Source organism: Engystomops pustulosus, chromosome 1 (assembly GCF_040894005.1).
Source record: "Engystomops pustulosus chromosome 1, aEngPut4.maternal, whole genome shotgun sequence".
Classification (NCBI taxonomy): Eukaryota; Metazoa; Chordata; class Amphibia; order Anura; family Leptodactylidae; genus Engystomops; species Engystomops pustulosus.
In genome coordinates, this window is record NC_092411.1 from 166462212 (window position 1) to 166485884 (window position 23673).

General features: G+C 41.6%; 1 protein-coding gene across 5 annotated transcripts in view; it reads right to left on the reverse strand.

Moving 5' to 3' along the window:
* The window catches only part of REXO1 (RNA exonuclease 1 homolog), a 559659-nt gene that overhangs the window by 76801 nt on the left and 459185 nt on the right, over positions 1–23673 (reverse strand). For all 5 annotated transcript variants that reach the window (XM_072113796.1, XM_072113777.1, XM_072113787.1 and 2 more), the window contains one exon: positions 13960–14075. In XM_072113796.1, coding sequence (XP_071969897.1) covers positions 13960–14075 — 116 coding nt within the window. The remainder of the gene's footprint in view (positions 1–13959; positions 14076–23673) is intronic.

Genomic DNA, 23673 nt, shown 5'->3' on the forward strand with positions numbered 1-23673 from the left:
AACTGGTGGCCGCGGTTACAACCAAGGTAACACAAGAAAATGAAAAAAACTTCACTAATCGATATAGGTTCAGATAATGAAGCAGCATGAGTAGCCAGCCAAACCCCTGTGTTTATAAAAAAAAGAAAGGATGATCGTCCCTATGTTAATCTTAGCATCCATTGGAAGGGGGGTAGTGTTGAAAGAGTCCCTACTTTGATTGATACGGGGGCGGAGGATACTTTATTATGTGGAAATCCCAACAAATCTAAAGTACAAATAGAAGGATTAGGTGGTAAGGTGATTACAGGAGTACAAACCAAAGTTGCCCTTAAAATAGGTAACTTGCCCATTAGAAACTACCCCATTTTGGTGGTCCCGATACCAAAATATATTATTGGCATTTATATTCTTAAAGGGATGACACTACAGTTGAAAGAAGGAAAATTTGCTTTTGGGGGTTAGAAAAACAGAAATTCAGGCATATCTAGTTTTAGTGGGAAAAGTAAAAATGCCCCCAGTACATATTGCTCCGGCAAAAGTAAGTAGAATTCCTGGAGGACATATACAGATAAGTGAAACCATAAAATCCCTTGTACAGGTGGGAGTAATTAGACCCACTACTACTGCATGGAATAACCCAGTGTGGCCTGTCAAAAAGAGTGATGGTTCATGGAGAAAGAAAGTAGATTACAGGGAACTCAACAAACATACTCCACCATTAACAGTTGCGGTCTCTGATACCATTACAATAGTAGAAGCCATTCAGAGTCACTCTGGTAAGTGGTATGCTGTCATAGATTTGCCCAATGCTTTCTTCACCATTCCAATTGAACAAACTGCACAGGATCAGTTTGCTTTCACTTGGATGGGGTGACACTATACTTTTAAAAGATTACCTCAAGGTTGGCTACATAGTCCAACCATCTGTCACAGGATTGTGGCAGAGCATTTGGATCAGTTTCCTCTACTCCCCAGTATGAAGTTACTCCATTATATTTTTGACATCATGATTCAGGGAGAGAGTGAGGAGGTGGTTAAGGAACAATTGACGGTCTTGAGAGAGAAAGGGTAGGAGATCAATGAAGCCTAAGTTCAAGGACCTTCACCGGTAGGAAAATTTTGAACACTTTGGAAACGGTTACCCAGTATGATGAAGTCCCATTGCAAATGCTATCAGACAATGGGGCAGATTTACTTACCCGGTCTATTCGCGATCCAGCGGCGCTTTCTCTGCGCTGGATTCGGGTCCGGACGGGATTTATTAAGGCAGTTGCTCCGACGTCCACCAGGTGGCGCTGCTGCGCTGAAGAGCATCGGAACGCGCTCAAGTTCACCGGCACTTCGCGACACTTTTTTTTTTTTTTTATGCGGCGGTTTTTCTGAATCTGGCGGGTTTTCGTTCGGCCACGCCCCCTGATTTCCGTTGTGTGCATGCCAGCGCCGATGCGCCACAATCCGATCGCGTGCGCCAAAATCCCGGGGAAATTCAGGGAAAATCGGCGCAAATCGGAAATATTTGGGTAACACGCCGGGAAAACGTGAATCGGGCCCTTCGTAAATGACCCCCAATGTGACATTTTTCTGGAGAACAGGTCAAAAAGTATGCACAGGACAACAACATCCACTGGGTATATCATATGCCTTACTATCCTCAAGCAGCGGGGTTAGTGGAAAGGAAGAATGGATTGCTTAAAAGCACCATAAAGAAGCTAAACCAGTCCATATGGACAATGGAGGGATCACCTTAGTGTGGCCCTACAGATTTTAAATAAGAGGCCCATTACTGATTGAATGAGTCCTTTAATGAGGATATTGGAATCCTTAAAGCCGGCTATTTGGACGCCTGGTGCCTTTTTGGAAAAGACTAACATCACCACTCTAGGATGGGGTTGGAAAGGAGGTCCTACTAATCGAACCCAGGATAATTTCACCTGTTTTGAAAATAAAAGATATTTGGTTGCTGATGTATCGTTTGAACAAGGAAAATGGTGGAGAGAAGCACCGGAATCCACCAGCAACCCATTTAGGCTTTTGTATTTAATGAACAAGGACAATTTGAATATAACCATTGATTCTAAAGTACAATTAAAACGTTGTGAACAGCTAGCAAATTATCCTTATGTGCCATTGAGTAAAAAACGGCAATTGGCAACCAATTGTACAGTGCCAAATCAGCAGGGTGCCAAGTAATTTATAAAACTTAACCTTTAATAAATATATATAAAAAACCACAAGACAAACTGTGGCTGCAGTAAAAAAACACACAATTGTGACAAAGCCTAGTGAGAAAGATCACCAAACCGGACAACAATGTGTCCTGTGGTCAGCATAAATCCATATAAGACAAAAGCATATAATGAGAGCAAGCGTAAGCCAAACTTAGACAAAGTCCAAGCATAAGGGGTAGAAATATGAAAAAAGGTTAGGTCTCACCAGTCTTCATCCAGGGAATGCGGGAATGGGGAATGTTGGATCCATTTGTGACCTAGTTGTCCCTATTATAACTGAATCCCTGGCTCCCTTGCATTGCTCCCAGCCCTTACAAGGGCGGTCCCAAGTCTGCCCCTACAGTGGCTATTACGCTCTCAAGCTATGCTGCATATATTACATCTCTTTCCTACGCGTTTCGTGCAGAGGTCGTGATTTTTTAGATTACCCCTACCAATTAAGGGAACGAGGGACCTAGAGCACTCATCAGAAGGGACCAAACGAACTACCTTGACCGGGGGAAAAAACTTCGGCACAGAAACAAATGGACACACAGATAATTAATCTAACCCCGTTGGTGTTAACAGAACATTAACTTAAGGTATTATCTAAGGGACTTTTGTTTGTACCCAGTTCAGACTTCAATCTTTTCAATATGGTCAAATATCTTAACCTATTTGGCACAAGTCTATAATGAAATAGGATCGTAAGATGAGTTCCGAACTAGGTGTACCCGAAGACATCATCCCTGACATCAGACTGTTGAACAGGCTTGCAAGTAATAACAATCCCCGTAAAAGTGGTAAAGGCCCCTTCACTAACTGTAAACTCAAGAGTATCCACCGCCCACCAGCGATGGACGTTTCCCCGATGACCTCAAGCAGATGGAAAAAACTTTCTACAGTTCAATTGCACCAAAGATGAATTTGAGGTCATGAATTCTCTACAGAATGATAAAACAATAACTATCAAGCAATCAGATAAAGGGGGTAACATAGTCCTGCTTAGGACTGTCCAATATAAAAAGATGTGCCTAGACCTATTGAATGATAGGGATTCATATGAAATACTCTATGAAAACCCTACAAAAAAACATTTGGAAAAACTAGATGCCCTACTCCAGCAGCGAAAATGGATGGTATAATTGACGAATTTGAATTCAACTCCCAAAGGTACATAAGGGGCTGTCCCCACTTAAGGGACGCCCCATAGTCTCAGGAGTAGATAACATCATGCAGAACCTGGAAATAAGGCCTCAAGGGATTTTGTTGTAGCGCTTCCCTCATACACAAGAGACACACTGGACCTCCTTACTAAATTGGAAGGATTAACTCTGGATAAGGAACGTCTTATTGGGAGTGTGGATGTTGAAAGCTTTATAATCTTCAATACCCCACAACATGGGTTGGAGGGCAGTAGCGCACTTCCTTCCTTCTAGAACAAGAATGACATAATTTATCCTGAAAGCCCTTGAATTCTGACTAACTAAGAACTTCTTTTTATTTAATGAGAGGTTCTATCACCAGCTAAGGGGCACGTCCATGGGTTGGCCTTGTGCGCCAACCCGTGTCAACTTGCTCCTGGGCTGGTGGGATGAAACCTTAGTATTCAATGAAGACAACAGATTGGATACGATGAAGGTGGATGCCTGGTATAGGTACATTGATTATGTTCTGGTGATTTGGAGGGGCTCCGCATCAGAGTTTACAACATTTGTGCAACAGTTGAACTTCAACCCAATAGGGCTACGGTTTACGCATGAGAGCTCCATGACGAGCCTATCCTTTTTGGATGTACTGATTACTCGAGATTTGGGAGGTAGTCTTACAACTGAGGTTTACCGGAAGGCTACCTCCACAAACTCACTTCTCAAGTGGGAGAGTCGTCAACCTACTCCCCTACTCTGAAATTTCAGGAAAAGGGTTACCCGGATAGGATATTAAGATCTGCCTTTCAAGATGCCCTACATAGAAATCGCAGTGACCTCCTTAAGAAACAGGAAAAACCGAAGGAGGACAAGATCATTAGACAAATCACTACTTTTGACAATGGGGCAGTTGGTGCACAAAAAGTGTTGGAGAAACATTGGGATATCCTTCTGATGGATCCCGATATAAGAGATGTGATCAGTACATGCCCAGCAGTAACATACAGAAAGGATCGCTCCCTAAAAGAGAGATTAGTCCGCAGCCACTTTACTAGAGAGCAAGAATACACGTGGCTTGATAAAATGGACATCAACGATAGTTTTTGCTGCAGTGGATGTGTTGCCTGCCCGTACATAAAAAGATGTAAATCTTTTACCTCGACAGTGACAGGTAACACCTATAAGAGCAGACAATTCATAAATTGTTCAACGGAAGGAGTAATCTACAGGGTGAACTGTGAGTGTAAAATTGAGCACATTGGCAAAACTATCTACCAACTAAGGGTGACATCACTCACAATAGGGATACACCTTTGGTTCGCCACATTAACTTGGTTCACAATGGCTTTGCCAAAAAGATCAGCTTTCATGGCATTGAGGCTGTCCCTATACCTCTAAGGGGAGGCAATTGGGATAGGTCCATCCTGCGGAAGGAAGCAAGATGGATCTTCTCTTTAGATACAGTGGTCCCAAAGGGGCTTAATGAAACCTTAAGGTATGCCTGTTTTCTCTGAATATCCCCTTCTAATTCACTTGAGCATAATGAGTTGACCGGGACAGGTCTCCCCAACCTGTTTCTTTATTCTACTACCCCCTGTTTTTTCTTATTAACCTTCCTCTTTAAATCACTTTCCTTAAGCAGCCTTAAGATGTGTATACTAAACCTCCCTTCATCATAAGGAGCTGTCACCTTACTTTATCCCACACCTACCAAAAACCGGATCTAATTAGGACTATTACAAGATGCCTCGTATGTTGCAACCTAACTATAAGGTTAATTTACCTTGGTACAACCAGGCTGCGAACCAGAAGCCCCGATTGATAAAATTGGCCTCTCTTATACTAGGAGGCATTGCTCTTCCCCTCTGCCATTCTTTAAAAAGAGACACCCTTAATTGACCGAAGGGTAGGCACAGAGGGGACGATGCTTACTGTGTTATCGGAGTCCCCGTGAACCTCCGGTCGCAGACTCCTATGTTATCGGAGTGTGAAGGAGTGTCCCCGCACACCTCCGATCGCAGACTCCTCCCACGCCATGACAGCTCCCTGGCCTGTGATTGAGAGCTGGGGGTGTGGCCAAGCGGCTGTTTTTCAGCACATGCACAGCATTCTGGCGCCGACGCCGTGCTTAAAGGTTAAGTTTTATAAATTACTTGGCACCCTGCGGATTTGGTTTATTTACTGTGATGCCGTGGTCTAGAGCTAGTCCTGGACCTGTTGCTTTGGAATTTTAGTAACCTTGGACAGGCCCTTTATCTTCATACAATTGTACATTGCCCTTAACTGAAGGTTTCAAACATAATATTGTATCGTCAGAAAAGTCTGTGATAACCTGTAAAAATAATAGTGTTCTCACAGGAAGAGGATCTTTCCTAGTATATCTAGTCCTTATTAACATTAACACAGCAAAAGTAGATCCAGGACATATTAAAAGAATACCCTCTACTTGTGCCAAGAAGGGAACACGAACACAAAAAAACTCTTTAACCCCTTAACGCTCTGCGCCGTAGCTCTACGGCGCAGAGGTATAAGGGATGTATGAAGAGGGCTCACGGGCTGAGTCCTCTTCATACAAAGGTGGGGGTTTTTGCATATTGCACAAAACCCCCACCGCTAATAACCGCAAGCACCGACCGCGGCTATTAACCCCTTCAACGCCGCCGGCAAAGTCGCCGGCGGCGTTTAAAAGACGGCGGCAGCTGCGTCGCTCCGTTCTAAGCAGTGACACAGGCGCCATGACGTCATGGCGCGGCGCCTGTGTCACTGTGCGGAGCCGCGTCTCACAGGAGAGTCGCGTGAACACCGGAGCCGCGCCGAGGGAGCAGCTGCCTGCAGGTGAGTATGATTTTTATTATTTTTCATGTATTTAATTAATTGTGGCTAATAATTAATACTGCGGGGGGGGGGGGGGGGGCTATATATATCATATGGGGCCAGAATTATTTTAAACTGGGGGGGGGGGGGATCATGGAATGCTATTTTATTTGGGGCTATAATTATTTCTTTTTTACTGGGGGGGATGCAATATATATTTATATTATTTGGGGCTATACCGTAATTATTTTATACTGGGGGGAATGCTATATATATATTATTTGGGGCTATGATTGTTTAATACTAGGGGGATGCTATAGATATTATATGGGGCCAGCATTATTTTATACTAGGGGCGGGGGGGTTCTGTATATTTTATTTGGGGATTTGGAGCTATAATTATTTTATACTGGGGGGGATGCTATAGATATTATTTGGGGCTATAATTATTTTATACTGGGGGGGGATGCTATAGATATTATTTGGGGCTATAATTATTTTATACTGGGGGGGATGCTATAGATATTGTTTGGGGCTATAATTATTTTATACTGGGGGGGGATGCTATAGATATTATTTGGGGCTATAATTATTTTATACTGGGGGGGGATGCTATAGATATTATTTGGGGCTATAATTATTTTATACTGGGGGGATGCTATAGATATTATTTGGGGCTATAATTATTTTATACTGGGGGGATGCTATATATATTATTTGGGGCTATAATTATTTTATACTGGGGGGATGCTATAGATATTATTTGGGGCTATAATTATTTTATACTGGGGGGGATGCTATATATATTATTTGGGGCTATAATTATTTTATACTGGGGGGGATGCTATATATATATTATTTGGGGCTATGATTATTTTATACTGGGGGGGGGATGCTATAGATCTATTATTTGGGGCTATAATTATTTTATACTGGGGGGGGATGCTATATATATATTATTTGGGGCTATAATTATTTTATACTGGGGGGATGCTATAGATATTATTTGGGGCTATAATTATTTTATACTGGGGGGGATTCAGTATATATTATATGGGACCAGAATCATTTTATACTGGGGGGTGCTGTATATATTATATATCACTATATCACTAAGCTGGGGGGATGTATATGGGATACAGTATATTACTAAGCTGGGGGGATGTATATGGGATACAGTATATTACTATGCTGGGGGGGGGCTGTATATCGGGTACAGTATATTACTTAGCTGCAGGGGCTGTACATGGGATACAGTATATTATATGTATATAGATTTTATCCCTATATAATGAAGGGATGTGTTATATGTGGGGTAGCGTGCGGTCAGTTGTGTTGTGAGGGGTATATATTATTTAGGAGCGCAGTGTTGTTTTCCAGGAGACTTTATACTGTAAGTGACTGTGGTATTTTTAGGGACGCCGGGTGGAGATGCTGCACGGAGCTGAAGATATCTGCCCGTGAATTCACCTTTGATACGTCATGGATTGGAGAACCCGGAATAAAGTCCTCCTGATGGAAGAGATTGTCATCTATAAGGTACTAGATTCCACTAATGACTCCCAGATCCTGTAGTCAGTCACACAGTGTCAGGGAGCTGTCTGTAGGGTTGTTAATTGTTAGTAAAGTTTTCAGCATTTACTTAACACGGAGCCAGGGGGGTGGCGGAGGCAGCATTTTAATATTCGCCTCAGGCAGCAAATATGCTAGAATCGGCCCTGGTGTGAATGATAACGACATCAATTTGAATGTGAAAATGTGGCCTATTAAGTTTCTAATAAGGAATATACAAAATGGAGTAAAACCTTGTCCTTTGTCTCATCCATGATGTGATCACGTTGTGTTAAAAGTGTGGATCACGCGCCGCACAAGACAATAACAAGTATTCTGCATATAACAGTGCGTGGTCATTGATTCAAATGTTCGAAAATGATGATGTGACAGTATCTAATAGGAATAATGCCTTCATTCATTTTATGTTCATATATGTTACAAAATGATGATGTGGCAGTATCTAATATGATAATGCCTTTGTTTATTAAATGTTATAAAAGCAAGTGGATTTTGACGGAGGACAGGGACTTTCCAGACGTGACAAGTGGACGCACTTCTGTCTGTGATGCAAGCCGGGAAACTGCTATCTCCTATATATGTATCTAAACATCTAATTAAAACTTGAAGACTTGGAGAGTCTCTCATGAAATTTCCTGCTGTGGAGTGTGAGGGAATGGGGGAGGGTAGAGTGTGATCGATCTGCAGTTTGTGTCTTTGTGGATTATTTGTTTAAATACAAGTGTAGGGAAAGCTGAGGGAGAGATAAGAATGTAGGTGTTTGGTTACAACATTAGTTAGGGGTTCTGTCAGCACATGACTGGAAGTCTGCAGAATACAAGAGGAAGGAGCAAGATTCAGTTAACTAATCCAATTGTAAATGGGCTTAAAATTACCTGCCCTACAACATATCAAAAGTTTTTAGAAATGATGGTTACTCTAAGTTTGAATGTACATTTTTCTTATCCAAGGGATTAAGAGATTCAACATCTTGGGTGACAAGTTGGACAAAGGTATCCAGATTGAAATATTTAGAGAAGGTGACACATTTTAGAACATGGTTTGGTCAATGGTGGTTTAACAGGTTGTGGTCCCCACTGCATTCTCATTTGGTAGAGCTATTAAGGCCTCCAGGGCTACGGTCTCCCTTTGTGCGGCCTTTTTATTCGCAGTATCCTGGTCTTTGTGATGTTTGTGCAGAGGTAATTTGCAGGGGAATAAATTGACATCCTTAATCCAAAGGAATTTGTCACATTTGGGTCGGAGAGAAGGACAGACCCTTTTCTAAGAGTCTCAGGGTATTTAAATCCATTGGTGAAGAAGAAAGGTTACTAACCCTACTTTCAACTTGAATTTGATCAGTATTTGGAGTGGAGTGGATTGTAACCCCACTTTTCCCAAACCCTTAGTTGTACTCCAGTAGTAAGCAGGGGTGTGCCTAAAAAAAGGTGTTTGTGATGAAATTTGGGAAGGAGTGGGGGTGTGACAGCATAGAAGTCTGTGTGGAGGGCATGGCACTTAGAGTATTTCCCATATTCATTCTTTGTGGTTCTACAGAGGACCTTACTGGTAAGTAGGAGGAAGTAGATACTGATGTGGATTGACCAGGGGATGTTAATGGTTGTAGGGCCATATTTGATGCATGATTTGCGTTGATCTTTTAGATTGTGAGGATTTGCGATTTCTGAAGTTTTTCAGGGTCTGTTTGATGTATGATTTGGTCCCTACTGATTCGTCTGTTCCTGAGCAATCTGATTCTGAAATATCTGTATACAGATTTTTAGTGGAGTTGGAAGGGCTCAGAACATTTTTGATAGGGTATATTTGACCTATTTTGAAATCATGTCTATCACATAAATATTTATTATGTTTTTTGATCTTGAAAATATTGGTCAATGAGTCAATATTTTTCTGTAGTTTATTCTCAAATGTAAAAAAAAAATCAGGATGTTGGCGAAAAATTAGTGGCCATACTGTGATTTTAACATTTAAACTTCACTTTATTATACTTTTTTTAAGTACAATAACAAAAGCTAAGTTTTAATGCTTGGATATGGTATATATGGGCTGAATGATGGCCCCTCTTGGATGGATAAAAAAATACACCCATCTTCCAATATGAATGTACACAGTAATGTAAGGCATAGATTGCAGAGATTGGTCTAGGTGTGGGAGAGGAAGCAATACATATCTTTTCAAAAGGGGTGGTTTCTCTGAAGTTGTAACCTTATTTTAGAAGATAAGTAAAAGTGGGTCAATTGTATATATTCCCATCGGGAGTGTGTAGAGATGCAGAGAGCGATTGATTAGGTAACAGTTCGTCAAGGGGCGTAATCAAAGAAGTTTGCAATAATGTCTTAAATATGAGACTGTCGTCCAAACAGTGGACTGTTAGTGATTAAAGTAAACAGTTGCAGTTGAACAGTCGGTAGGATTGTAGAGGACTTGGACCCTCCGCTTCCTCTAAACATATATATCTAGAGTTTGCTATATTTGCTACACATATTAATAGCCTTTCCAATCAGTGTCTCAGGCCGCCTTGGAGTTTCCTGCGTATCAGAGTAGTTTTCAGTATTCTAGGAGGCGAAGAGGACCAAAAGAAATCAGTTCAAGGTACTTGGTAGGCTTGTGAAAAAGGGTTTAGTGAGTGTCAAGCAAATTGTGTGGAATAGGTACAGTAACCTAGGGAGGATAATCCTCTGAAAGCAATATGTTCGTCCTACACAAGTAATACCTTTGGCGACCCTGTCTGTAACACCTGCAGAAACTTGCCATAGTTGATCAAGAAGGTTGAGGAGAGGTCGGCAGGGATCTTGATTCCCAGGTAGGTAATGGCCACGTGCTGCCAAGTAAAGTGGAATTGGGCTTGGAGCGATCATGTCAGGGAGGACTGTAGTCCAATGATGAATGCCACTGATTTAGTTACATAGACCTTATAATTGCTGAAGTGCGTGAAGGGTAAGAGCATTTCCATTATGTGGGGCAGAAACACAACTAGGCGTGTGACAGAGGAGGAGTGATGGCTGGGTTTGCACGGATTGCAATAAGAGGATGTTGAATTACTAGGGCATAGAGGAGGGGAGATAAAGAGCATTCCTGCCTGGTCCCATTATTAATGGTGGAGGAAAACAATGATCCATTTATCCTAATCTGGGCTTGGATGGTCATAGGGCTTTGATGCGCGTGAGCATGGAGTGCCTATAGGCCATTTGTGCTAGGGCTGCCACAGGGAATCTCCAGTCCGCTTGGTCAAAAGCCTTTTCTGCATCGAGTGGAGAGGAGCAAAGTGGGGGTGTTATATTTATTTGAAGGAGAAAGTTTTCAAAGTATTGTCTCTTGCTTCTCTAGAGGGTTTACTAGAGGGTTCTCTAGAGGGTTTAACTTCTTTAGAGAAGTTTATACCTTACTTGATCCGGGTGGACTAGGGAACCCATAAGGCAAGCCAGATGGTTCGTGATTAGCTTGGCATACATCTTTGCATAAATATTTATGAGGGATATCGGTTTGCAGCTGGGGCCCAGTTATGGATCTTTACCTTTTTGGGAATGACCATGATGAGGGCACAGAGAAATGGCGATGACAACAGTACTGTGTCAGACGTGTAGTTGAACACTTTGAGGAGACAGAGTAACAAATTGTCATGTAATACCTTCTAAAACTGAGCAATGTCTGGACTGTCTGGAGAGCAGTATTATGGAAGTAGTCAGCTAAAGACCAGAATGGGACTGGAGCTGGGAATGAGTGTGAGGGGGACAGGGAATTATACAGGGAGCAAAGTATGAGGTAATGCCATCTGCATTTTATTCTGTTTGGTGAATCTGCGCTCCATGTGCAGTTTTGACCATAGGTGGATGTTTTAGTTTGTCTCTGAGGGCTCTGGGTAGAAGCATACGGGATTTGCTGCTCCACTCATAGAAGGAGTGTGCACACAGATGACAGAGCCTGTGCCACTTAGTTTCCAGTATAGAACTCATCTTCTATCTAACCCCTTGAATTCCATGAGGGTAGCCAGCTGCAGTATGTGCTTATGCTTGGTCTACAAGGAACTTAAAGTACACCTGTCATCAGGTCTGTGTCACTAGTCCTGTCACTACTACCTGTTAGAGCAGGTCACATGGATTCCATCAAAGCCTTTATCTAGTTATTTCATTTATTAATCATTATAAAATCATCTATTCGTTATTATGTAAATGAGGCTGGTCACATGGTCAGAGGCAGTGATGTCACTGCGGTTACCCCTCCCCTCCCCCCCCTGCTCATGTCTGTGTGTAATGTATAGTAAAGCATTGCTAGTCTGTGTGCTGCATCAGCTGCCATGCTGCATCCTCCCATACATGTGTGACACAGACATGAGCTACACAAGTACCTGACATGTTCTGCTATAACATGGCTACACACACACATGCACACAGAGGCTGCAGGAGGCGTGGCCACCAGCAAGCACATGGAGCAGCTGTCAGTCAAGCACTGGGGGAGTGGCTGTGCCTCCCACTCATGAATAAGCTGGACAGCTTGAATATGCTAAAGACTCATTGGACATTTTACAGGTCATTTGCATAGAGCTTTAGGAGCTCATTGCTTAAGTTTACACGCATGTAGAGGGACAATGAAGGGATAGAGGCAACACTCTCTAATGGCAGTTTATGAACATATATTTAGTTTAGGGGGTTATTTTGCATGACGGGTTCTCTTTAAAGCAGAAAAAAGCTTAGACAATTTAGCTCCCTCCTTTTTTAAGCCTGGCTTCATGTTTAAATAGAGTCCCATTGAAGATAGGGGGGCTGTTATGTGGGTCATAGCTTGGGAGGCTACCCCCCTTCCCTAACAATTCACCAGTTTTAGCATCAAATAACAAAAGAAACCGACAATCATTAGTGGGTTACCGCTCAGTTGGGTGAGACGGTGAAAGCAGGGGCTCTGTGGGCACAGTCAAACTCAATGACTGAGTCATCTTGGCACCCCAGGAAGGTATTAAATATACCTATTAAATTTGAAGTCAGGTCAGTTGGGTGCTTCTGATAAACCCCTCACTCGGATGTTATTTCTATGACTTCTATTTTACAGATAGTCAAGATGTGCCATTAGTTGTGAGAAGATTGAGAATTCATCATGGCCTGCATTTCTTGGAGCGATGAGGAGACTTGAAAGGAGAAAGCACGGACAATATGGAATCCACCATCTTCGAGTGACTTTGTAACTTTGGACTTGCTGGAGTTACTGATGCCACGCTCCCTTGAGGTCTTCAGGCAGAGGCAGACCTTTAAGGGTTAATGCTATAGGTGGTGTTGCAGTGAGATGAAGTAACAGGAACTCGGTGAGTGGCAGAAGTCTTGGAGTATAAAGATGTATTCAGACGTGTAAGTGAGTGAGCTGGGGATGGTCCTGGGCTCTGGGACCCTGACATGGCAGGCATCTTGAACAGGGATCTTTTTGACAGCGGGCTATGTCCTAAATCGGTGTCCGTCATTGCACACTCAGTGGTATGAAGTTCCTGTAGGGTCAGAATTTGTTGGTGGCACAGTGGTAGTGCTGGATCCAGCAGGGGATAGATGTGTCCCACAATGTGGTGCTTCGGCTGCACAGAGAGGGTTGCCAACGACTCTTACCAGCTGTGATGCTGGGCGATAAACCATGCCGTGTACTGGGTAAAAAACTCTGAAATGCAGTGAAATTGGTGTAAAAAAAGGCATTTGCTCCATTATCTTTTGGGTTTGATTTTGTAGGACGTTCACTGTCACTCCAAATGACGCCTATCTTTTTTTTTTGGGTTGGTACGATCGGGGGTATATTAAATTAAATATTGTGTTTTAATACAAAATTTTAAAAGTTAAGACCTTTTGAACAAAAAAAAATATCTTTATCATGCAATCTTCTGGCACAAATAACTTTTCATACTTCAGTGTATGGGTGCATGCGTGAGGTGTCACTTTTTGGAGCATGAGTTTATGTTTTCATTGCTACCACTTTGGGGACTGTATGACCTTTTCATCACTTAAATGTTGTAAAATGGCTGGGAATAACGGTTATTATAATTTGATAGATCGAACATTTTAAGACGTGGCTAAATGTGGCTAACATGTTTATGATTTTTACTATTTATTTTTATATCAGTTCAAAGGAAAGGGGGTGATTGTAACTTTTTAAATTTATTTTTTTTTTACTGCTTTAAACTTGTGTTTACTCAACTTCCACAGCTTCCGTTTAAAAATTAAAAGGCATATGGAACTGTTACAGATCATTTCACATATCACAATCACCTGGTGTTGTAGTCCACAATCTTGTTGTTTGGTCTTACAAAAGTGTCATATACCACCTGAAGCTGAGAGTTAACAACAGTAACACGAGTCAATTCCAGCCCCTTTGTAGTGTAACACTGAAAAAGAAAGCCCACAACAATTATTGAAATTTTACACTGCTAACAAATACCAGTTCTAAAATGTATGCATGCAATCGAGTTGAATGGCATACAGCGTGGTGCCAGTGTTTGTCAAGTGCCCTTAATATAAAATATTGAAATTGAAGCATTCAATAGTGCAGATAATAAAAAACTTTATAATATACCAATATTAGATTACTTTTCTTCCTTTCATCATGTTGTTAACCCCTTGACCACAAAGCTAGTTTTCACCTTCGTGCCCAGGGCTTATTTTTAGAATTTAACATGTTTCATTATAAGTGGTTATACATTTGGGACGTTTTGACATATCCAGAAGATTGAGATTGTTTTCTCGTAATACAATAAACTGTACTGTATTTAGTTGAAATATTTGGGTGACATGTCTTGCATTTCCAAAAAAATGGAAATATGAATAAAATTACAAAAAAAATTTCCAAATAACATCATAGCAATCATTTATCACATTTCTGCTTCATGTTGGCACAATTCTTTGTCTCCTCTTATTTTTCTAGAATAGTATGAGGCTTATAACTTCATGTGCAATTTTGCACATTTTCAGGAAAATCACCCAAACTTTTTACTCTTCGAGTGACTTTGGGAGGTATTAATAACACTAAAACCCCATTAATGTGTCAATTATATGAACTTTAACCTGTAACATATGTACATGAACTTCAAGGAAAATTGTTAACTTTTTAGGCATTTCACAGGGGTTAAAAAAGAATTGAGGTGTAATTAAATACAATTTTATTACACAAATTACATTCAATTCGACCAAAAAATTAAACATTAACAATAAAATGATGAAAAGCTATACAAAGTTTGATAACCAATTCCTGAGTATAGCAATACCCCATATGTGTTGGTAAACTGCTATATGGGCACACAACAGTGCATATAACGGAATGAGAGCAAACCTGCAGTGCCTGTTTGCTTAGGCTACATACTTTTTTTTTAACCCCTTAAGGACCAGGCCCTTTTTCGTTTTTGCGTTTTTATTTTTCACTCCCCAACTTCAAAAATCTATAACTTTTTTATTTTTCCGTGTACAGAGCTGTGTGATGGCTTATTTTCTGCGTAACAAATTGCACTTCGTAGTGATGGTATTAAATATTCCATGCCGTGTACTGGGAAGCGGGAAAAAAATTCTAAATGCAGTGAAAATGATGAAAAAACACATTTGCGCCATTTCTTGTGGGCTTGGTTTTTACAGCTTTCACTGTGCGCCCCAAATGACAGGTCTATTTCATTCATTGGGTCAATACGATCACGAGGATACCAAATTTGGATAGGTTTTATAATGTTTTCATACATTTACAAAAATTAAAACCTCCTGTACAGAAAAAAAATTCTTCATTTTGCCGTGTTCTTGCGCTAATAACTTTTTCATACTTTGGTGTATGGAGCTGTGAGTGGTGTCATTTTTTGTGACTTCTGATGACGTTTTCAATGCTTCTATTTTTAGGACTGTGCGACCTTTTGATCACTTTTTATAGAATTTTTTCTATTTTTCAAAATGGCAAAAAAATGCCATTTGCGACTTCGGGCGCTATTTTCCGCTACGAGGTTAAACGCAGTGAAAACCGGTTATTATATTTTGATAGATCGGGCATTTTCGGACGCGGCGATACCTAATGTGTTTATGATTTTTACGGTTTATTTATATTTATATCAGTTCTAGGGAAAGGGGGGTGATTTGAATTTTTATGGTTTTTTAATATAATTTTTTTTTTAACTTTTTTTTATTTATTTTTTTTGCTATTTCTCAGACTCCCTAGGGTACTTTAACCCTAGGTTGTCTGACAGTATGGCAGTATATGGGGATTTTGCATACCATCTATTACAATGTGCAGATCGCACATTGTAATAGATAGCCTCGATCATGACAGCCTCGGATCTTTGTGTGATCCCAGGCTGTCATGGCAACGGATCGCCGCTCCCCGGTGACGTCACGGGGAGTGACGATCGGAGCCAAGATGGCGGCGCCCACGCTTTGCCGGCGGCGATCAAAGGGTTAACACCCGCGATCGGTGCAAGCACCGATCGCGGGTGTTAGCGACGGGCATTTGCTTCATTATGAAGCAAATGCCCGGTGAGTATGAAGAGGGCTCAGCCCGTGAGCCCTCTTCATACTCCCCCATGCGCAGTAAGACGTAAGGGTACGTCTTATTGCGCTATGGGGTTAAACAATGTGGACATTGGAGGGCTTATTTTGCAAGGATCTGATGTTCTATTCAGAAACTATTTTAAAGTGTCTATAGATTATTGATGAGATTTTCTGCGTGGAGGACAATAAAATTATTAATACTTGTTTAGAATTTTTAGCTTATTTTTTTCTCCATTTACCGTACCATGAAAATAATAGATTATATTTATTCTATGGGTCAATATGCTTATAGGAATACTTAATTTACATTAGAGAAAATAGCTAAATTAGAGAAAATATCATTTGCTTTAGCATCATAATGTTTTCAAAGGCACAAGATCAGTTGACGCTATGTAACAGCTTATTTTTTTGCGTGACAATTTGATTTTCTCAGTGGTTTTACTGTGGACTATATTCCTTTTTTTGATGACTTTCTAAAACATTTTTTGTGAAGGTAATAAATGAAAAATCATGTTGTTTGGCAAGTGTCTTTTGTTTTGCTTTTTTTCTTCACCATGCAGGTCCAATAATGCTGCAGTTTTATTGTACCGTTTGTTACACAATGATACCAAATATGTGGGGATTTTTTTTTTTTTTATACTTTATTAGATTATATGGAAAGCTAGTGTTTTATGGATTTTTTTTTATTTGTGGTTATAAAAACCATGTGAACATGTGATCAGAAGATCATTTATTCAATCTTCTTCACTGCTATATATATATACAGGCGGTCCCCTACTTAAGGACACCCGACAACCCATAGTTACAGAAGGACCCCTCTGACCTCTGGTGAAGCTTTCTGAATGCTTTACTATAGTCCCAGATGGCAATCAGCTGTAAAGTGTCTGTAATGCAGCTTTATTGATAATCCTTGGTTCCATTACAGCAAAAAATGTTTAAACTCCAATTGTCACTGGGGCCAAAAATTTTTTTGTCTGGATCTACAATGATAAAATATTTAGTTTCGACTTACATACAAATTCAACTTAAGAACAAACCTCCGGACCCTATCTTGTACGTAACCCGGGGACTGCCTGTGTTCACACATCGAAAGATCCAAGACAAGGCCGCAACTACCACAGATACAGGAAAACCTACACATTCCAAGATGAATCAACCAATACCCAAGATGGCATTGAGAAAGAGGACTTAAACACATTTAGTGGTAAATATTTCTTCCAAGAAACTTACCAATGACCAGATTTCTGTATTGTCTAAGGGACTCTCTTTCTGTATTGCCTCTCTCCCGGATTGGTTTCAGGTAGATATATAGAAATTAATTTGTGCAATCAAGCTTAAACACTTCTTCTTTTATGCATGTACAAGAATTGATTTTAGGAATGAATCTGAATTGTGTCTTAACCAGTTTCAGCTATGTAAAAAGAGGACGTTCAATCCAGATGTAGAGGCACCACACATTGAGGCCTTTCCAGCTGCAGTGAAGAGGGATATAGATGGGTTACGTGATGCTACAACAAATGCTCCTTTGTCCGGGTGGCGGAGCTGACCGCTGCGGAAGATGGCAGCATAGATCCGGAGCTCCGTGCGCTACACATGTGAGACCCGCAGCAAACTGGGCAGAAGCAACGGCAAATGGTGAAGTATGGAGGTAGCGGTCCCGGAAGTAACCGGGGACAAGCCGATCGCTCTCAAATCAGCGTAAATAAAGCTGCTAGAGACAAAACGAGCCTAGAAAGTCCCGCGTGCATGCGGCACAAGATGGCGTCGAGCAACTCACCCTCTGATGCCTCAGAGCACTCGGACACGCCGTCAGACCACGAGCCCGGCTCCTCACGCTTTGAGATATCACAAGCAGTGCTACAAAAAACGATCACGGCAGCGTTGGCCCCGGTCATGAAGGAGCTCTCGGAGATCAAAGCAGAGGTACGCCTCGTGGGGCACAGGGTGGAAGCTCTGGAGTCAGGGCAGGAAGAACTAGTGGGCTTTGCTGAGGCTGTAAGGAGCAAATTGACAGCCAAGGACAACCAGATAAATCATACCTTCCTGATGCTGGAAGACCAAGAAAACAGGAGTCGCCGTAAAAACGTCAGGCTAAAAGGCCTCCCTGAATCCTGGGCTACAGAAGCGCTGCCAAGCATCATGCAGCAGATATTCACTATGCTATTAGGGGCAGACCGCTCTGGAAAAGTGATAATCGAGAGAGTGCACAGAGCCCTCAGGCCCAAGCCAGCCCCAACAGACCCACCCAGAGACATAATTTGCGGGCTCCTGAGCTATGTCGACACGGCAGCCATCCTCAGCAAAGCGAGAGAACATGGCGACTTAGAATATGAAGGCGCTAAAGTGGCCCTCTTTCAGGACTTAGCAGCATCCACTCTGGCTAAAAGACGCCTTTTCAGACCACTTTTGACCAAACTGCGCGACCTCAACCTACAGTACAAGTGGCTATTCCCGTTTGGCCTGCAATTCTCTAAAGGGAACCAGCAAGTAGTGATCAAACACCCGAGAGACCTGGAGAAAACCTGGAAGCTTCTAGGAATTAACCCCATCAACATTCCCTCCTGGCTACCGGCAGCTGACGAGATAGAGCTACCTATGCTGAAAACACCTACTCCCTGGCAGTTAGTGGCGGCGCCGAAACCTGTGAGAGAGAAGAAGAAGAGATCAACTTGGAAAGAGGACACTTGAAATACTCGCATCGGACAGGTTCAACTTACCTTTCATCTTACTCCCAATGTGTCCAAACTGTTTTTCATTGGTTCTTATCTCATTTATCTAGTAAGATGCTCAGCCGCCATGCGGTATTTTGGTTAAGCGTTATTCCCTCATTAATAAGTTAAACACTTGTAAAGCTTAGCATTTCATTCACCATTTGCCTCAGTCTGTATATGTTACGGTCAACAAGCCCAAGCTGGCACGAAATTTTTGGTAAAACACCTGTGACCGTTGCTACACTATCCAGCCCAAAATCCAGTTTTATTTTTTGCAGATAGCTTAAGCAGATAATGGGTCTCGCCCAAAATGGCGACGCGACTACCTAGTCTAGTAGTGCCCCCCAGCGCATTCAGGCGCATTGTCGCAGGTTGTATAGATCAAAGGTCCCCAACCGCCGGTCCGCGGACCAGGACCGGGCCGTTGGAGTTTATCAGCCGGTCCGCGCAGGGGCGGCACCGGCCAGCACTGAGCTCCCGCACCGGACGGGACCACGTTGCAGACCTCCGTCCGGCACCTCGCGCCCACCCCCCGACGCCGCCGGCACCTTACCACGGCCCCCAGGCCCTGCCGGCACCGAGCTCCCCCCCCCCCCTAGGCTCTCGGCTCCCTGCTCCCAGGGGCGCACCTGCCATGAGGCGAGTTGAGTATCTCGCCTCAGGCGGCGCGCCTCCTGCTGGATGAGGGCGCAGCACCGGGCTCCAGCCCGCCGGTGGACACATACTCTCGCCCACCGCCAGCACATGTACCTGTCCCGCGGCTGGCATATCCACATGCCCACGGGCTGGCATATCCCCCCCGCAAGCCGGCACTTCTCCATGACAGGCGCCCGGTACTTCCCCCCGCTCCGCTCGCGCCAACACATGTACCCTTGCGCCTGGCGGCACATTTACCCTCCCGCACTGCAGCGCGGCACTTCCACATGACCGCCGGCAGCACATCCGCCTGCTTGCCGGCCGGCACCTGTGAACTCCTGGAACATCCCCTTGACTGCAGCCCCACCTGTCCTCTTCGGGTTCCCCCACTCCCTGCATACTACCCTAAGCTACCGTCTCCTTCCCCCCCCTGTGCTCTGCCGCCCCCGGCTCCGGTCACCCCCCCCCCAGGCTCCAGACAGCCCCCCTAGGCTCCGGTTCCCCCAGGCTCCAGCCCCCCGCCTGAGGACAAGGCAGAACCTGCCAGGACCGTAAAAGAAGAAAAGAGTACGGTAAGGTAACTTCTATGTATGCATAAGTATGTATAGATGTGCGTGTGTGTGTGTGTATACATATATGTGTATGTATAGATGTGCGTGTGTGTGTGTGTATACATATATGTGTATGTATAGATGTGCGTGTGTGTGTGTGTATACATATATGTGTATGTATAGATGTGCGTGTGTGTGTGTGTATACATATATGTGTATGTATAGATGTGTGTGTGTATACATATATGTGTATGTATAGATGTGTGTGTGTATACATATATGTGTATGTATAGATGTGTGTGTGTATACATATATGTGTGTGTATAGATGTGTGTGTGTATACATATATGTGTGTGTATAGATGTGTGTGTGTATACATATATGTGTGTGTATAGATGTGTGTGTGTATACATATATGTGTGTGTATAGATGTGTGTGTGTATACATATATGTGTGTGTATAGATGTGTGTGTGTGTGTGTGTATAGATGTGTGTGTGTATACATATATGTGTGTGTATAGATGTGTGTGTGTGTGTGTATACATATATGTGTGTGTATAGATGTGTGTGTGTATACATATATGTGTGTGTATAGATGTGTGTGTGTGTGTGTATACATATATGTGTGTGTATAGATGTGTGTGTGTGTGTGTATACATATATGTGTGTGTATAGATGTGTGTGTGTGTGTGTATACATATATGTGTGTGTATAGATGTGTGTGTGTGTGTGTATACATATATGTGTGTGTATAGATGTGTGTGTGTGTGTGTATACATATATGTGTGTGTATAGATGTGTGTGTGTGTGTGTATACATATATGTGTGTGTATAGATGTGTGTGTGTGTGTGTATACATATATGTGTGTGTATAGATGTGTGTGTGTGTGTGTATACATATATGTGTGTGTATAGATGTGTGTGTGTGTGTGTATACATATATGTGTGTGTATAGATGTGTGTGTGTGTGTGTATACATATATGTGTGTGTATAGATGTGTGTGTGTGTGTGTATACATATATGTGTGTGTATAGATGTGTGTGTGTGTGTGTATACATATATGTGTGTGTATAGATGTGTGTGTGTGTGTGTATACATATATGTGTGTGTATAGATGTGTGTGTGTGTGTGTATACATATATGTGTGTGTATAGATGTGTGTGTGTGTGTGTATACATATATGTGTGTGTATAGATGTGTGTGTGTGTGTGTATACATATATGTGTGTGTATAGATGTGTGTGTGTGTGTGTATACATATATGTGTGTGTATAGATGTGTGTGTGTGTGTGTATACATATATGTGTGTGTATAGATGTGTGTGTGTGTGTGTATACATATATGTGTGTGTATAGATGTGTGTGTGTGTGTGTATACATATATGTGTGTGTATAGATGTGTGTGTGTGTGTGTATACATATATGTGTGTGTATAGATGTGTGTGTGTGTGTGTATACATATATGTGTGTGTATAGATGTGTGTGTGTGTGTGTATACATATATGTGTGTGTATAGATGTGTGTGTGTGTGTGTATACATATATGTGTGTGTATAGATGTGTGTGTGTGTGTGTATACATATATGTGTGTGTATAGATGTGTGTGTGTGTGTGTATACATATATGTGTGTGTATAGATGTGTGTGTGTGTGTGTATACATATATGTGTGTGTATAGATGTGTGTGTGTGTGTGTATACATATATGTGTGTGTATAGATGTGTGTGTGTGTGTGTATACATATATGTGTGTGTATAGATGTGTGTGTGTGTGTGTATACATATATGTGTGTGTATAGATGTGTGTGTGTGTGTGTATACATATATGTGTGTGTATAGATGTGTGTGTGTGTGTGTATACATATATGTGTGTGTATAGATGTGTGTGTGTGTGTGTATACATATATGTGTGTGTATAGATGTGTGTGTGTGTGTGTATACATATATGTGTGTGTATAGATGTGTGTGTGTGTGTGTATACATATATGTGTGTGTATAGATGTGTGTGTGTGTGTGTATACATATATGTGTGTGTATAGATGTGTGTGTGTGTGTGTATACATATATGTGTGTGTATAGATGTGTGTGTGTGTGTGTATACATATATGTGTGTGTATAGATGTGTGTGTGTGTGTGTATACATATATGTGTGTGTATAGATGTGTGTGTGTGTGTGTATACATATATGTGTGTGTATAGATGTGTGTGTGTGTGTGTATACATATATGTGTGTGTATAGATGTGTGTGTGTGTGTGTATACATATATGTGTGTGTATAGATGTGTGTGTGTGTGTGTATACATATATGTGTGTGTATAGATGTGTGTGTGTGTGTGTATACATATATGTGTGTGTATAGATGTGTGTGTGTGTGTGTATACATATATGTGTGTGTATAGATGTGTGTGTGTGTGTGTATACATATATGTGTGTGTATAGATGTGTGTGTGTGTGTGTGTATACATATATGTGTGTGTATAGATGTGTGTGTGTGTGTGTGTATACATATATGTGTGTGTATAGATGTGTGTGTGTGTGTGTATACATATATGTGTGTGTATAGATGTGTGTGTGTGTGTGTATACATATATGTGTGTGTATAGATGTGTGTGTGTGTGTGTGTATACATATATGTGTGTGTATAGATGTGTGTGTGTGTGTGTATACATATATGTGTGTGTATAGATGTGTGTGTGTGTGTGTATACATATATGTGTGTGTATAGATGTGTGTGTGTGTGTGTATACATATATGTGTGTGTATAGATGTGTGTGTGTGTGTGTATACATATATGTGTGTGTATAGATGTGTGTGTGTGTGTGTATACATATATGTGTGTGTATAGATGTGTGTGTGTGTGTGTATACATATATGTGTGTGTATAGATGTGTGTGTGTGTGTGTATACATATATGTGTGTGTATAGATGTGTGTGTGTGTGTGTATACATATATGTGTGTGTATAGATGTGTGTGTGTGTGTGTATACATATATGTGTGTGTATAGATGTGTGTGTGTGTGTGTGTATACATATATGTGTGTGTATAGATGTGTGTGTGTGTGTGTATACATATATGTGTGTGTATAGATGTGTGTGTGTGTGTGTATACATATATGTGTGTGTATAGATGTGTGTGTGTGTGTGTATACATATATGTGTGTGTATAGATGTGTGTGTGTGTGTGTATACATATATGTGTGTGTATAGATGTGTGTGTGTGTGTGTATACATATATGTGTGTGTATAGATGTGTGTGTGTGTGTGTATACATATATGTGTGTGTATAGATGTGTGTGTGTGTGTGTGTATACATATATGTGTGTGTATAGATGTGTGTGTGTGTGTGTGTATACATATATGTGTGTGTATAGATGTGTGTGTGTGTGTGTGTATACATATATGTGTGTGTATAGATGTGTGTGTGTGTGTGTGTATACATATATGTGTGTGTATAGATGTGTGTGTGTGTGTGTGTATACATATATGTGTGTGTATAGATGTGTGTGTGTGTGTGTATACATATATGTGTGTGTATAGATGTGTGTGTGTGTGTGTGTATACATATATGTGTGT